This window comes from Mus pahari, chromosome 2 (genome assembly GCF_900095145.1).
Source record: "Mus pahari chromosome 2, PAHARI_EIJ_v1.1, whole genome shotgun sequence".
Taxonomy (NCBI): Eukaryota; Metazoa; Chordata; class Mammalia; order Rodentia; family Muridae; genus Mus; species Mus pahari.
Genome location: NC_034591.1, coordinates 26,946,597 through 26,962,218, shown reverse-complemented (window position 1 = coordinate 26,962,218; position 15,622 = coordinate 26,946,597). Strand labels below are relative to the sequence as shown.

The following is a 15,622-nucleotide window of genomic DNA, read 5'->3' as shown; positions in this document are numbered from 1 at the left end:
TCTCTCTCTCTCTCTCTCTCTCTCTCTCTCTCTCCTGTGTGTGTGTGCGCTTGTGTGTGCGTGTGACATGAGAAAGTCAGGGGACAAGCAACGGAAGTCAAGCCTCCTCCCACCACACGAGTCTTAGTCATGCCGTTCAGCTTGGTAGGCTTGGCGGCAAGGACCCTTGTATTCTGTGCAGCCGCACTGGCCTCCACAGACATGGTTTCTTTGACTCCCCTCACTTGATGTAAGTTCCATGGACACTTGTCATGCCTCTTAGCATCTTGGACAGTGCCTGGTACATAGCTGGCACTCAATAAACATCAGTCAGATAAGCGAGATGCTGAATGATGGAATATTGTGTCTTGGGGAGTTGAAGACTCAGAAGCGGCACTGGGAGATGTTGATATTCTGAAATGGTGGTGTTGCGAGACAGCGGTTGTGTGGGTCTCCTCATGAGGACGCCTGCCTGCACCTTAGGGCTTCTGACCTCGGGCCCCCTTTTCTGTGCTGTTAATTAGCTGTTATCATGGTGAACCCCTCTGAGCCATAAGAATTAGAACTGCTTGGTTTGTTTATTTACTTATTTCCTGGCACAAAGCGAAGGGCTCACCCTCCTGGCACATTTTTCCCAGGGCTCTCTGTTTCCCCCTGCTTGCTTAATCCCCTCCAGACCAGTTTAGGTCTGCCTTTTCTCGCCTTATAATTGGGGGATGGGTGGGGTCGATGAGGGAAATAAAGCACCTAGCCAGCAGAGTGCCTCTGGAGGACTCTGGCTGAACTGGAGCTGTGGCACCCAGGGGCGGGCCTCAGATGGGCTCAGGCCAGCCAATCCGGAGTTGTCAGAGCCACTGGGCTGCAGGTCTCAGGACTGAGCAGCTTTGCTGCACTTGTCCATCCTCAGCCTGTCTATTTGTCACCGGCCATGGCGAAGCTGCTAGGACTCACCCTCGTGGGACTGGTGTTGGCACTTTACAAGAACCATCGGTCTTCCTATCAGTGAGTTGTGTTGGGGAAGTTGGGGTGAGGGCTTCAGCCATGTGGGTCCTACCCCTGCCAGGTTCAGGAGCTCCTCCACACCCCTCCTGGCTCTTAACGGGGAAAATCTATAGGCGCTGAGTAGGATGTACATCTCAGAGTGGCTCATAGATGTTGTCAGTCTTCCCTGTGCTTCTTAAAAACCTGCCCTGTGTCTGAGAGCTGGAAGAGGGTCAGGGTACACAAATGACATGTCAGCAAGGTCCATGTGCTACAGTCGCTTTTTAACCTGGCTTTGAAAATTAAATTCCAAATATCAGACTGGTGTGTGAGCGTGTGAGCGCGCGCGCGTGCGCGCGCGTGTGCGTGTGTGTGTGTGTGTGTGTGTGTGTGTGTGTGTGTGTGTGTGTGTGTGTGTTTGTGTGTTGGGGGATGGAGTTAATTTGCAAGTCAATACATTAGGGAAAAAGAGCTCCCTAGATGTAGTAAACCTTCCTGGCTTGGAGAATCTCAATCTGAGACTCCACTAGGGAAATAGACAGAAAGCCTGCTTATAACTGGCCCACCAGGAACAACTGTTCCCTGAGGTGGCCCACATGCTCCAGTGAGTGCCGGGCTGACGTAAGGGGCATCATGAACTCCACTACTGGTCTGGCTTTGCTTTGATCAAGGTATCTTGGACACAACACTTTGCATCTCTAACCACTGAATGCTTCAATAAACCAGCCATGGTACCATACATAGAAAACTACAAGCAAGAAGCCTGGGCTGCACTATTCAGTGGTATTAGTTCCTGCTTCCTTTGAAAGAATTTAGGGACCCACCAGAGTACTAATGGGTAGGAGGCTAAAGATGTATAAGAAGTTTTATGATAACCCTTTATGAGGGTCCAAAGTCTATACACCATCCTCCTGCAAAAGGCTTAGTCAATACTGTTGTGTCATTTACTCTGAAGTAAAAAATTAATGAACATGGACTATTTGGAAACAAACAATTATATAATCTTATGGACTAATTAGAATCTTCCACACAGAGTTGGGTTGTGTAAATTATTATTAAATCACAAAATACTGGAAAAGTATTTGAGCTTGAAAAGTGTGTGTGTGTGTGTGTGTGTGTGTGTGTGTGTGTGTGTACACGGCTGCACCTGCCCATGTGAGCACCTGAGGAGATCATGGATTGGTCTTGCGAATCTTCCTTCATCACTCTCTTCCTCATTTTTGAGGCAAGGTCTCTCACTGAGGCTAGGGCTCCGTGAGTGCCTCAATTGGCTGGTCAAGGAGCCCTAGAAATCTGCTTGTCTCTGCTTCGAAATGCTGGCATTACAGGTGTACACTGCTATGCCCTGCTTTTACATGGGTCCCAGAGGTGAGAATACCACAGAGGTGAGATAACACAGAGCCATCTCTATAGCCGGATTTGAGTTCTTACCTTGGGCTTTTAAATACGTAAAAATTAGTTAAATTACAAATTGGGAGTGAGTGCAGAATCCCGGGGGAATACCAGGCAGGAGAAAGAAGGGAAACAACATCAATTTTCTTGAAGCCCTAAAGGCTCAACACACAAGAGGATCCAAGGGCCTGAGGGGTACCCAATACCTCCCTGGATATGCAAAGTCTTAGGGTGCACTTTACATGATTGAATCAGATCAGTATTGCTAAGAAAACTTTCCCACCCCAGGATACTTGTATGTTCTTCTGGACAGGATACTCAACCCCTCCCCTTTCCCATGTTGGAGACAGATCCAGAGAGCCTGGAGGATGAATAATGATCTACCCCATTTTGGAGAAAAGGCACATGGGACTCTGGAAGGTCATGAATCTGCCCATGAAAGAAAAAAAAAAAAAAAAAAAAAGACATGACTGTGATGTATCTGGGCATCAAGGGAAGCCCTGGCCTCAGCATAGTTACAGCCTCCTAGTCTGCAGGATTAGACTACATGCAAGCAGGGGGTGTGACCTATACATCAGGAGTTGAAGGCAGGTCACAGAATCTGTGCAGTCCCATCCTGTGCCTTGGAGAATCTCACGATGTGGGAGAGGCAGAGAAGAAGAAATCAGAAAGGTTCTGGTCCACCCTTGTAGTCAGATCTGGCATGTAGCTTTTCATGCTATAGATCATACAAGTCTAGAGAACCCCCAGAACTGCAGGAAACACTTCTTGAGGATGTGGGATGTGGAGAAGCAAAGAGACTCCTTCCGAGATTTACCACCGTGACGTGTAAGGTCTCCGTGTTTCCTTCTTTGGATGGGAATGTCAGGGTTAGCATTAATTCCTCAACGTATCTCTGCTACCTCACACTCATCCTAGGCAGTGAGGATGATGAATATCTGGCAACATGGACAAGACCTTGTTTCTGCAACTTTCAATTCCTCTTACCATGTTAATGGCGAGAAACATTCCAGCCTGTTTCCTAAAACTTATGAGAAGATGACATGCCTCCCAGTAGGATTTACAAACTTGGACAGATAATAAGCCATATGTGATCTCAAAATCCACCGGAAGAGTCTACTGATAAGTTGTTGGTGTGTTTGTCTGATGTCTTGTGACTTGTTTGGCTGAAAGTTTTGGAGGTTGAAACCAATTGGGGCTGGTCCATGGCTGTGGCCCTGCTGTAAAGAACAGCATGAGGTGGGGTATCAAGAGCAGGTGATAGCCACTTATCACATGATGGCCTTGAAGCAGAGAGAACCAATAAGAGTAAAAGGCCAAAGAAAAGGACAGATTTTTCAAAGCTATAGGCCCAGTGACCCACTTCCTCGAACTCAAACCTACTTTCTGTAGCGTAGTATCTGTGATCTCCAAAGAGTCTAATCAATTATGGATCCATGAAAGCATTACTCTATTGATTAAATCAACTTCATCACAACCCAGTCACTTTCTAAAATTCTGCCTCTGGTCATTGCACTGAGACCACACCTCCCTCACAAATGAGCCTGTGGAGATAATTTATATAACATTTGAATATTAGCATAATTCTTTGTGACCCATAAACGAAGGCTTAATTGCTTTTCATCCCTACTGGCCCCCAATCAATATATCTATACCCTCTTCTCTGTCTGTTGCACTAGGCTAATAGTACCATAGAACAATTCAACAGACATCCGAGTCTCCTCTCTGTGCACTCAGAGCCTCAATAGGGTGTGGTGTTAGGAAGCAACAAGATCCAAACCCAAGGAACTTGGTAGGCATGTGTGTCGTGGTCCATGAAAATGAGTGAAGGAGCTATGGATCCCATCACAGAAGACCACAGGGGGCTTTGGAAGGCAGGAACAAGATGTGGATGATGAAATAAAGCACATTCAAAGTAGAGAGAAAAAAATGTGGGCTAGTGAAAGGGTATAAAGAAGTGGGAAGCAGAGTACTTTGTGTCATGACATCTAATTTCTTATCTCTGTTGTACCTTTTTAAGTTAAGGGATCACATCTGAATGAGATGGTGTTTGATTTTCTTTTACATATGGAACAAGGAAAATGTTCGTGTGTGTGTGTGTGTGTGTGTGTGTGTGTGTGTGTGTGTGTGNGNGAGAGAGAGAGAGAGAGAGAGAGAGAGAGAGAGAGAGAGAGAGAGAGAGAGAGAGAGAAAACTGAACCCTGAACCTTGGATATGCCAAGCAAGACCTCTATCTGAGCTATACTCCCAGCCTGAAAACCATGAATCTTTATTTTAAAAAAACTGAAGGATAAAACGAGAAAGAACGTGGAAGTGACCTTAGTGTGGAATTCAGCACACAGTATCCTACATAGAGAGATCCAGGATGAATGAAGAAAGGCTGGTAGCACAAATGAAAGTACCTGGGTCCACAGAGTGCCAGCGTAGCTTAAAAGCCTAGTGTGTTTTGGCAGGGATCCAGTGTCTATTTGTACAGAACAGCTCACAGCAAAGTTTATGTGACTTCTGGATGGACTTCAGAGCTCTTGGAATCAGGGACATATCTCAGACATTGAACTTTACTTACGAGACCCAGAACATTTGCCCTTGACATGGTATTTCCTGATCATCCGAGAACAGCCTTAAAGCTGAGAGCTAGCTAGACACTTGGAGGCAGACGGGTGCCCAGTGCTTCTTCTTTGTCTCTGCACTGGCGTTTGTCTCTGCACTGGTGTTTGTCTCTGCACTGGTGTTTGTCTCTGCACTGGTGTTTGTCTCTGCACTGGTGTTTGTCTCTGCACTGGCGTTTGTCTCTGCACTGGCATTATCTGTAAATTGTGCCTAGTGGGAGGCTTGGCTGTAGATTTGCTTTCAAGTTTGTGCTCCAACCTTGGCTTAGCCACTTCAGCTTTGTAATCCTAGCCATCTGTAATTAGGGAAACAAACATACAAGGGAGGTGTTTGAGGGCTAAAAGGGGCACATGTAGGACTTGAACTGTGGTATCAATAACATCCTATTGAGTCCTGTCTTTTCTGGGTCGTAAACTTGGACCCAGAGGAATGGGGCACAGAGTTCCTGCCTTCTTGCCCACTCTGAAGCTGGGATTATTCTGTTGAGAACAGCTGAACCAATTGGCCTTTCTCTGTCCTGTGTAAACCTGTCATGTTTAATGGACCTTGTGAATCAGGCCTCACTTTATTCTTTTTATGTGCTTTGACTGTAAAAAAAAAAAAAAAAAAAAAAAAGTCACTGGCTCCTTCCACGAGTTTCGACACATTCCATGATTTCACATACTTGAAATCTCTCTCTGCCTGTCCCTCTGCCTTCTGTTGTGACCTCTGCCCTTAAATTTTTGAGCCCATCTTTTACTTCATCAAGGCACCCTAGAAACAGTCACTGCATTCTCCCAAAAACAGTGTCGTTCCTAGTGATGGGTCACAAAGTAAGTTTGATAAATCATGATCAATATTTTTAAATTGATTGGAACTGGAAAACAAAACAAAACAAAACAAAACAGGAATTAAGAAATTACCACATGGGGTCAGGGATGTGACTCAAAGGTCAAGTGTGGCAGAGCCGATCTAGTGCAGAGCCCTGATTTCAATCCCTCACGGAGCAGAGGTAAAGCACGGACCCCGCGGTTTAGTGGATTGTCTTGTGACACTTGTTTCAAGTGTGTTGTTGTTGTTGTTGTTGTTGTTGTTGTTGTTGTTGTTGTTGTTGCTTGCAGGTTTGTGCACACATGCTGTCTGCTTGCGCCATCTAGAATGCTTTTCATGGTTGGGATCTCGGTCTGAAAAGTCTGTACCTCTTTCCTTTTATTGCACTGTCATAAGCACTTATGGTGACAATGTCAAATTGCAGTCTGACATTTTTTTTTTAAATTTTCCATATCTGAAATGTTTCTCAGTCTCCCGAGTCTTTCTCTGGCGCGGGCTTCCTAGGCCGTTTCCTTCACTGAGGGAGCACGGCCCTGGACTTTGACCCATCTATTTGGTCATGTCTGTTTTTCTATCATCCATGCCAATGGCTTTCCATTCTGGCTTTGCTTGAGGACAAACTCAGGTGCTCGCATGAAGGAGATACTTGGCAGCCCTTGTCCCCTATTAGCCCAGACTGCCCTAGACTGTGAGATTGATAGCCAATAGCACGAGGGTAGAAATATCTCAATTTTTTTTGAAGCAACACGTTCTCAACTTTTGTTATCCTTATTACCCACTCCTGGCTCATGTTCTGAGAAACTAAATTGCCAGGAAGGTAAGAAGAGAAGATTGCAGCTCACCACAAGCCACACGATATTTCCAAGGACTCTTGGATAATTGTCAGTACTTATTAAGACTATATAAGGTGTCATTTGTTCTAGAAACTGCATAATTTGTTGTTTTGATCTCCCAGCTGTGCCAACATGGTAGTCTGCTTCTTTCAAACGGCACATCAATGGCTTTGCTCCGTGTAGGAGCCTGCTGGTGTCTCCTTCTCACATCTGTTCACTTTTCCTTTGTCCTTCACTCAACTATCCCCCAGTGATCCTTGTGTCCTCAGAGTCAAGAGGCTGTTTCCCTGCCTCTGTGCACATGTGTGTGTCTAGATGCTTGCCCACCTGTGTGCCATGCCTTTGCACAGGATGGCTTTCGATAAGAGTTTCTGAAGTTGTAAATACTTTTTTAAAATCTGCATTTTTGAGTATCATAGCTGAAAATCAAACACTCTGTCTGGGCTGTAGAGATGGACGGCACAGAAAGGTGGGAGATGTATTTTCTTGAATTATACGGAAGGCATCCCAATTTTAATGTAAGCATTTAGAATTGTTTATGCTTCTATCATGATTTCCAATGTTTCGTTGATTTGTAACTATGAATGTATTTCGAGTTTACATGTTTGGAGAAATAACAACCACTTCCCCCGAGCAGCTCTGGGACATTGTGACATATTCAACCTACATTTCCACAGTGGAATCCGAATGCAGCCGATGAAATAGTCCCTGTCATTGCTGCAGTACACAGAGCCTGGGGGACACCACATGCTTCTTTGGGCATCTGCCCAGTTCTGAACATAAAAACCTTTGCTCAACTCTGTGTTATACTCCTAAGTCCCCACTGGACTTGAAGAATCAGTTGCCCAGGAATGCTAAGTACCCAAGGCAAAAGACACTTGGAGAGAACTCTGGGGGCTTACTTTTGCACCTTAATTCTACCTTCTGAGTTTTTAATATTTATTTTATTCTTTTCTCCCTGCCAGAACAAGATTAAATGCTTTCCGTGAAGTGACACCGGTAGAACTTCCTAACTGTAATTTAGTTAAAGGAATCGGTATGTATGTGGATAGACAATGAAGCATCACATTTTAAATGCAAAACATATTATCACTATATATATTTTCTTAATGCACCAGTTCAGTTTTGTTCAAAATTACAACATTGAACCAGGAGAGTAATATGGAGTCAGGAGCTGATTATGAATACCGTATGGTTTGACTCGACTCCGTGGCATATTACCAAGGAGTTTCAGTTTGATCGAGTATCGTTTGGTCAACAGAACAAAAACTATATCTAGAACAATGGCTTCGTGATGGCAGATCTAAGGAGCTGGCAAAAGGGAGAGGGAAGAATGATGTAAATGCTAAAATAAAGAGTAATTTTTTAATGAACTCTCTCATTTACCACAAGACATTTTCTCGTGCACTTTTTTTGAGTGTTGGAGAGGAGAGTCTTTCCCAGAAATTCTCAGCAGATTTCCCCTTAGATCTCATTAGGCAGAACTGGGGGAACAGGCTGATGTCTAGCTACAAAGATAGCTGTGAAGATAATTACTGGTCTCCATCCTGGGAGGCAAGACCTGTCAGGAAAGATAAAGAGGTGGAGGAGTGGCTACTCCTGCTACCTTACTCAGGGCATCCCAGAACTTAACCCTGTGACTTGTTATTGAAGGGCAACTCATTTGAGGTCCAGTCTTTCTGTGTTTGGAGAGGGCCATGGTTGTTGGCTTTTGCTTTTGGAGTTATTTGTCTGAGATGCCTATAGTCCAGATGGTTACCCAAGAAGAGTCGTTTAGATTCTTAAGTGTGAGCAGATATCTCATAGAGCAACACTTTTTCTAGGAAAGTATAATGTTGTTGTCAAATATCCCTGAGCATTCGAATAATAGACACACATATTGAGAATATGACAACAAAACCAAATGCTTTATTTGCCTCTATATTAACTGAACAATTTAAAGATTAAATATATTTAAACAGTAGTTCACTTGAAGAGTTATTTTATTGGTATTTATGCTTAGCAAGTGCGTGCTCCCGGGTATCAGCAAAGTATTGCCACTTGAAACATACATTTGGAACCTGCATGTGTTCCCACCACCCTTTTCAGATAGTTAATTTATTTGGAACTGTGATACAGCATATGCATGTAGAGTTTACAAGTTCAGGTTAATACCAAGCTCTTTCCAAACGATCCTACCTGTTTTAAATTCTGTGACTTTCCATGGACAATATATGAGAGATCTCGATTCCGAAATAAAAGCCATTGATTTGAATGGCCGTTTTGCTTGTTGATGATATTGGTTTTTTTTTTTTTATATAAATTCCATGTAATCAAGGTGGTGTGTGTCTGTAATCCCTTCACGTAGGATGGCCAAGATCAAAGCCATGCTCAGTTTACAAAGTAAAGTTGAGGCTAGCCCAAGTAACACAAATTCTGCCTAAAATAAAGAAAGAAATATTAAAGAAATTATTCTTTATTTTTTCTTATGATCACATTCATGAATTTGAGTGAAAGAACTCATTCTGAGCCTAGCAAACAGATGCTAAGACGGAGACCCATTTTCAAGCGAGATGAGGTAACTAAAGGATCTTCAGCTTCCTGTACGTGTGAGACAAACTACCTTCTTTCTTACCTTCTCTGCAGAGACAGGTGCTGAAGACTTAGAGATTCTGCCTAATGGACTAACTTTCTTTAGCACCGTGAGTGTTTGTTGACATTTATTATATTCTTGAACATATTCTGGGACTGACAATATGAGTTTTCCTTGGCTCTTCTGTATACCAGTGTCCACGTTCAAATGAGATGGGCAACCATCTTACTGTGTGGTAGGAATGGCAGTTGTGATGTGTGCACATAAGACTCAGATGAAGGTGACAGAAGGCATGTGTGGGATAAGCATAGAGGAGCTGGTTGCTTCCAGAGTGTTCTGGGACCTGTCACATGAGTCAGTAAGTTAAGAGGTAGACCTGCAGTCGTCTATGTCACAGGGCAGTCAGAATGGACACATGATTAATCAGCAACTCTCTCAGCTCTTGAAGTATCTATGATATGCCTATTTTTTCTCTACTATTCTTTTAAGGGGCTAAAGTATCCTGGAATAAAGAGTTTCGATCCCAGTAAGCCTGGAAAAATACTTCTGATGGACTTGAACAAGAAGGAGCCAGCAGTGTCAGAATTAGAAATTGCAGGAAATACATTGGATATATCTTCATTTAACCCTCATGGGATTAGTACATTCACAGATGAAGGTAACAATTAATATTAAATTAATTATGTATATTTCTCCTTATCCTACCAAAGGTAAATCATGAATATTTTTTGTTGATTTTGACCTTACCTCCTGTCGTAGGGTTTCCATTGCTCTCAAGAGACATCATGACCAAGGCAATTCCTATAAGAATTTAATTGGGGCTGGCTTACAGGTTCAGAGGTCTAGTTCATTATCATCATGGCAGGAAGCATGGCAGTGTGTCCAGATAGACACGGTACTGGAGAAGGAGTTCCAGATCTTGATCTGAAAGCAGTCAGAGAGACTGTCTCTGGCTAGACTTGAGCATATATGTGAGACTTCAAAGCCCACCCCCACCGTGGCAAACATCCTCCAACCAGGTCACAGCTCCTAACAGTACCACTCCCCATGGGCCAAGTCTATTCCAACTACCACAGCGCCAATGTTAAGTAAACAATGTAAAAAATCATTTCCATACTTGAAAATGCCAATTATTTGAGACTTGTAAAGCCACCAGTTTTATAAAGTAACATTCCTATTATGTCTACAAAATAGTGATCTATTCGGCTTTAATTACAAAAGGTTTCCCCTGTTAAACAGTTGAAAGAAGATGCAAGCATTTGCAGTCCGAGCTCTACAGTAGACACAGTGCTTTCCTGCACAGCTCTCTCAGCTGGGCTCTACCCTGGCTGGGTACTCCCTGTTCAGGTGGTGGTTTTCATGTGGGTGTTCTAGCTGCACGTTGTCACCCACGGTGCATTTATCCACCGTCATTCCCTTGACGTTAGGTGTCATTTCCTTTGCCCTGTAATAATTCTCCAATCCAGCGGCACACACAAACAACTGAGAAATGTAAAATTCCCCAACATACAAGCTTCAACCCCAGAGAACTGACTTCTGCTGGCTTGAGTGTGGCCGGGGCAGCAGACAGGACCATTGATGCTTACGATCTCCATTCCGTCCTCCCTCTTCCTCTCTTTGTCCCTCCCTCCTTCCCTCCCTCCCTTCCCTCCTTCCTTCCTCCTCCCCCTTCTCTTTTTTCTATTACTCATTTTCTTCTTCAAGAGCATCACTCCCCCCATCCCCCCCACTCCCCACCTCCCACCCCCCTCCCTGCTATTCCTGCTTCTGGATGCAGCTTCTGCTCCCTGACAGCTTCCCCCTCCTCCATCACTGAAACACTTTGAGCAGTCAATCCCTCATACCTCAGCTCCACACTTCTGCCTCTTTCCTTACTTCTCTCTTTCACGCATTTCAAACTAATACCAGTGTCTGTGTCTATATTCTAGGAGAATGCCCCCAAATATAGGTTATTGCTATAATTTTCCCTTTAGATCTTCAGTCCCTCTTCTGAAGGCTCTTCCTAGATACTTCTGTTTGTGCACCTCTCTGCTGATCACTTTCAACTGAAAATGTCGAACACCAATTATGGTGTATGTGTGTGCTTATGTATATACTTGTCAATGATTTTTCTATACGCTCAGCCAATCTTTGCCACTTTATTTTCTTCTCAAAATAATAAGTGTTTGGTATCTATATACTTTTTTTTTTAAAGTAAAATTAGCAGATCTTTTTGTAGGTAGCTGTCATTTTCAACACTGTGCCCTGGGTTTCTTTTTGTGTCTGTGAGTTTAGACCCATGTTGGGGGTTCTTGGGGTTCAGTTATGTGAGACCTCTGGAGCATCTCCATTCTGCATGGATATAAGGAAGGGGTCACTTTTTTTTTTCTGTTTGCAAGCAGTTCCAGGGTGACACTTTTCCACGTAAATCCTCTATACACGTTTTTGAGGGTCACCTAGAAGTAGAATCTCCTGCATACAAAATGAATTCTGGTTTTAGTATATGTGCTGCCATGAATTCTGGTTTTTAATCCCTACTTTTGTCTGGGGATTATTCCCCTAGGGGCTTTTGAATCTTCCTGTCAGATGGCTCTCCTATCCCTTCCTGTCTTTTTTTTTTTTTTTTTTGTTAGTGTTATTCTGATAACATGCATTCTACTCTTTCTATGCCAGGATTTCTGCTTTAGCCTCAGGACATGTTTTTTTTTTTGTTGCTCATGGTCCCTAATGATTAAACCTAGATCCTACCCAATGCCCAGAAAGAACACTCATGGTCCTCTCCCTCTGCCGCCCTAGCTTGCCCACATTTTCTTCTCTCGGCTCTAATCATAACTTCACTATTAAGGAATCTTGTGTCTCAGGTCTTTGGCAGACGCTCTTCCCTCAACATGAATTTCTCCAGGTTTACTCTCTCTTCGTGTAGGTCTCTGCTCTAATACCATCTTCTTGGAAAGAAGGTCCCTGATCATCATGAAGACCCTAAATTATCCACTGAGTCTTCATCATATTACAAGATCTCTTTTCAGTACTTAAATCTAACACGGAATAAAAATACATGCATCTGAGCTGGCTTTTCTGTTCACACCCACTTAACAGTGTACCAGTTTCTTTAAATACCAATTTGATATATTATGTCAGAGGTTTCAAGAGTTACCTCAACCATTTAGAGCACTTTTTTATGTCTAACTTCCCCAATCTCTGTTTTTATGTCTGTGTCTTTCTCTGTGTCTCTGTCTCTCTGTGTCTCTGTCTCTCTCTGAAATCCTTCCTGAGGCATTTGCCATCTTCCAGTGTGTAAACTGCAGGCAAGCTCACTATGCACTGTATAAATTACACGCAGGCATGGCATCCGGTCCAGCTCCCACACCCTCAGTCCTCTTACCCCAGCTTGGTATCCTGTGATGATCATTTGAACTGTCAAAGCTTAGCAAGCTGTCTGGAGTTTCGGTGGTGGTGATGTTTGTTCTAAAGTTCAGTTGTTTTTTTCCTCCTGTGAAGTTGTGAGTCTTCAGAGCTTGTCACTCGCTTCTCCTCTAGCCATTTTTCTTAGGAGTAATCACGCGTGATTTTTCTCTCCGAAGATGAAAACATTCCATCCACCTGACATGCTAAGTAATGGTTGGAGGTGGGTGGAAATTGCTAGAAGTGACAGCTGAGCGCTTTGCTAATGCCTCCAGCTTTGTTTTCTTGTCTCCTCTCAGATAACACTGTGTACCTACTGGTGGTAAACCACCCAGACTCCTCGTCCACTGTGGAGGTGTTTAAATTTCAAGAAGAGGAAAGATCACTTCTACACCTGAAAACCATCACCCATGAACTTCTGCCTAGGTACTGGGCTGCTTTGTATGCGCAATTCCCTTAACAGAGGAAGATGGCTCATCCACAGTTCCTTTTTCTTCTTGGCTAGGGCAGATTCAACTCCTCTGTCCGTTCTTCTTCGGAATGCTTTGAAACCCTGGGACCCTAAGAGAGGACTCGCTCCTTTCTTCCTCCATCCTCCTCGTTCTGGGTGGACGCTGTAGCAGATCTCCTATCCTCCGTATCTTTATTCAAGTCATCCCAAGAAATCGTTTGAAAAGTGTCTTTACGAGACCAATCTCAGATAGTCTTGTGATTTTCAGACTCGTATGCAAAAGAGCATTCCAAAAGCAGTACATCTTATACACCTCTGCACTGTATCTACTACTGGTGTGTTTTGCACATTAGTGGGAATATTGGGCTCCGTGTTAGATTCCTGGACAACATAACACATGGGAAAACTAGACAATTGAGGATCTCAACACGCCAACCCAACACAAACTAAATCTGTTGTTGTAAAAAATATTTAATTAACTCTATAGGTTTTAATGTGACCTGGCTAGCACAGCAATAATTCAGGTAGATTCCTATGGATTTATTTAGTCAGCTTAGCACAAATACTGGACAAAACATAGTTTATCCCCAAACTATGTTTCTATATGCCTTATTGGGTAATTCCCAGCTGAGCTCCTCATGTACTTGCTGTTTGAATCTCGCCTGGGTTGTTTCTGCTCCATCAGTCTGTCCTCAGGGATCATTTCACTCAGCCACATGCTCCTGTTCCATCACATCTAATGGGGACCTCCTGTTCGTTCACTCTTTCTTTCTTTCTTTTTTCTTTTTTCTTTCTTTCTTTCTTTCTTTCTTTCTTTCTTTCTTTCTTTCTTTCTTTCTTTCTTTCTTCCTTCCTTCCTTCCTTCCTTCCTTCCTTCCTTCCTTCCTCCTCCTCCTCCTCCTCCTTCTTCTTCTTCTTCTCTTCCTCCTTCTCCTGCTCCTTCTCCTCCTCCTTCTTCCTCCTTTTTCTCTTTAAGGTCCCTACCTGCGACTTTGCAGCCTGGTAACTGAAGCCCCACCTACTTCTACTCTCCCTAGTAATTGGCTATAGCCACTTTTATTTAACCAACAGTTTTAAATTGGGGAGCAAGGTTTATACAACACAGGCCATTACACATGAGCATTTGCTTGTCTGAAGGCAACCAGATCTTGGGGGTTGGAATTCAGCATTTGTATACACAGAACAAGACCAACCCCCAACGTCAACCTTTTCACTTTACCTATGAAGAAGTGGTCTATGGGGCCAGTGAAAGACTTAAGACAATCTAATATTATCTCCCCAACTAACTTCGATAACTTTTATTATGGTTTTCTAGAAGTCCTGCATCTTCTTGTACAGTTTAAGAACAGCAAGCATCCACCTTGGTTTTTGCAGATTTAGATCTGAACTTGTTGCGGCCCATTAGCAAAGTCTTGGCATCTGGTAGACACTCTCTAGTAGACCCGTGTGTCTCCTCTCCCTCCTCACTTAGCAGGTTTGAAGACAAGGAAGCAAAGTGGGAAGCAGTCAAGTTACCGAATAAAGCTTAACTAACCCATTATTGTTCAAGTAGGAGTCAAAGGCCAGGCTTTCTGCACACTTAGGATATGATCAAGTAGAGAGACTAGGTCAGAGATATATTAAAGGTAGAAGTCTCTTTTTATACAACAAGTGTCTTTCAGGAGACTGGGTGTTGATCAGTCAAAAAAGTGCTTGTCTAGCATACACAAAACCCTGGGTTCAATGCCTAGCACAAGCCCACGGAAGGCAGGCATGATGGCACATGTCTCTAATCTCTGCCAGAATGAGGCCATCGAGTGTCTGAAGAATATTCAGAGAAAACTATGGAAAATGGAAACACTGAGGCAATGCTGGTAACAGTAAGAGTAATGGGGCATATAAAGTTTGCAAGACAAAGGGGCCTCTCTTCCCAATGATGGCAGAATAGGCCATCTTCTGCTACATATGCAGCTAGAGACATGAGCTCTGGGGATACTGGTTAGTTCATANTGTTGCTCCACCTATAGGGTTGCAGACTCCTTCAGCTCCTTGGGTACTTTCTCTAGCTCCTTCATTGGGGGCCCTGTGTTCCATCCGATAGATGACTGAGCATCCACTTCTGTGTTTGCTAGGCACTGGCATAGCCTCACAAGAGACAGCTATATCAGAGTCCTTACAGCAAATCTTGTTGGCATATGCAATAGTGTCTGTGTTTGGTGGCTGATTATGGGATGGACCCCTGGGTGGGGCAGTCTCTAGATGGTCCATCCTTTGGTCTCAGCTCTAAACCTTGTCTCTGTAACTCCTTCCATGGGTATTTTGTTCCCTATTCTATGGAGGAATGAAGTATCCACACGTTGATCTTCCTTCTTCTTGATTTTCTTGTATTTTACAAATTGTATCTTGGGTATTCTAAGTTTCTGGGCTAATATCCACTTAACAAGTGAGTGCATATCAAGTGTGTTCTTTTGTGATTGGGTTACCTCACTCAGGATGATATCTGCCAGATACATCCATTTGCCTAAGAATTTCATAAGTTCATTGTTTTTAATAGCTGAGTAGTACTCCATTGTATAAATGTACCACATTTTCTGTATCCATTCCTCTGTTGAGAGACATCTGGGTTCTTTCCAG

At 43.4% G+C, this 15,622-nt stretch overlaps 1 protein-coding gene across 1 annotated transcript in view; it reads left to right on the top strand.

Annotated features, from left to right (window-relative positions):
- The first annotated feature begins 710 nt into the window (after positions 1-710).
- Positions 711-15,622, top strand: part of Pon1 (paraoxonase 1) — a 25,884-nt gene continuing 10,972 nt past the window's right edge. The window contains exons 1-5 of the mRNA XM_021191110.2: positions 711-981; positions 7,571-7,641; positions 9,231-9,286; positions 9,667-9,835; positions 12,858-12,984. Coding sequence (XP_021046769.1) covers positions 908-981; positions 7,571-7,641; positions 9,231-9,286; positions 9,667-9,835; positions 12,858-12,984 — 497 coding nt within the window. The 5' untranslated portion in view covers positions 711-907. The remainder of the gene's footprint in view (positions 982-7,570; positions 7,642-9,230; positions 9,287-9,666; positions 9,836-12,857; positions 12,985-15,622) is intronic.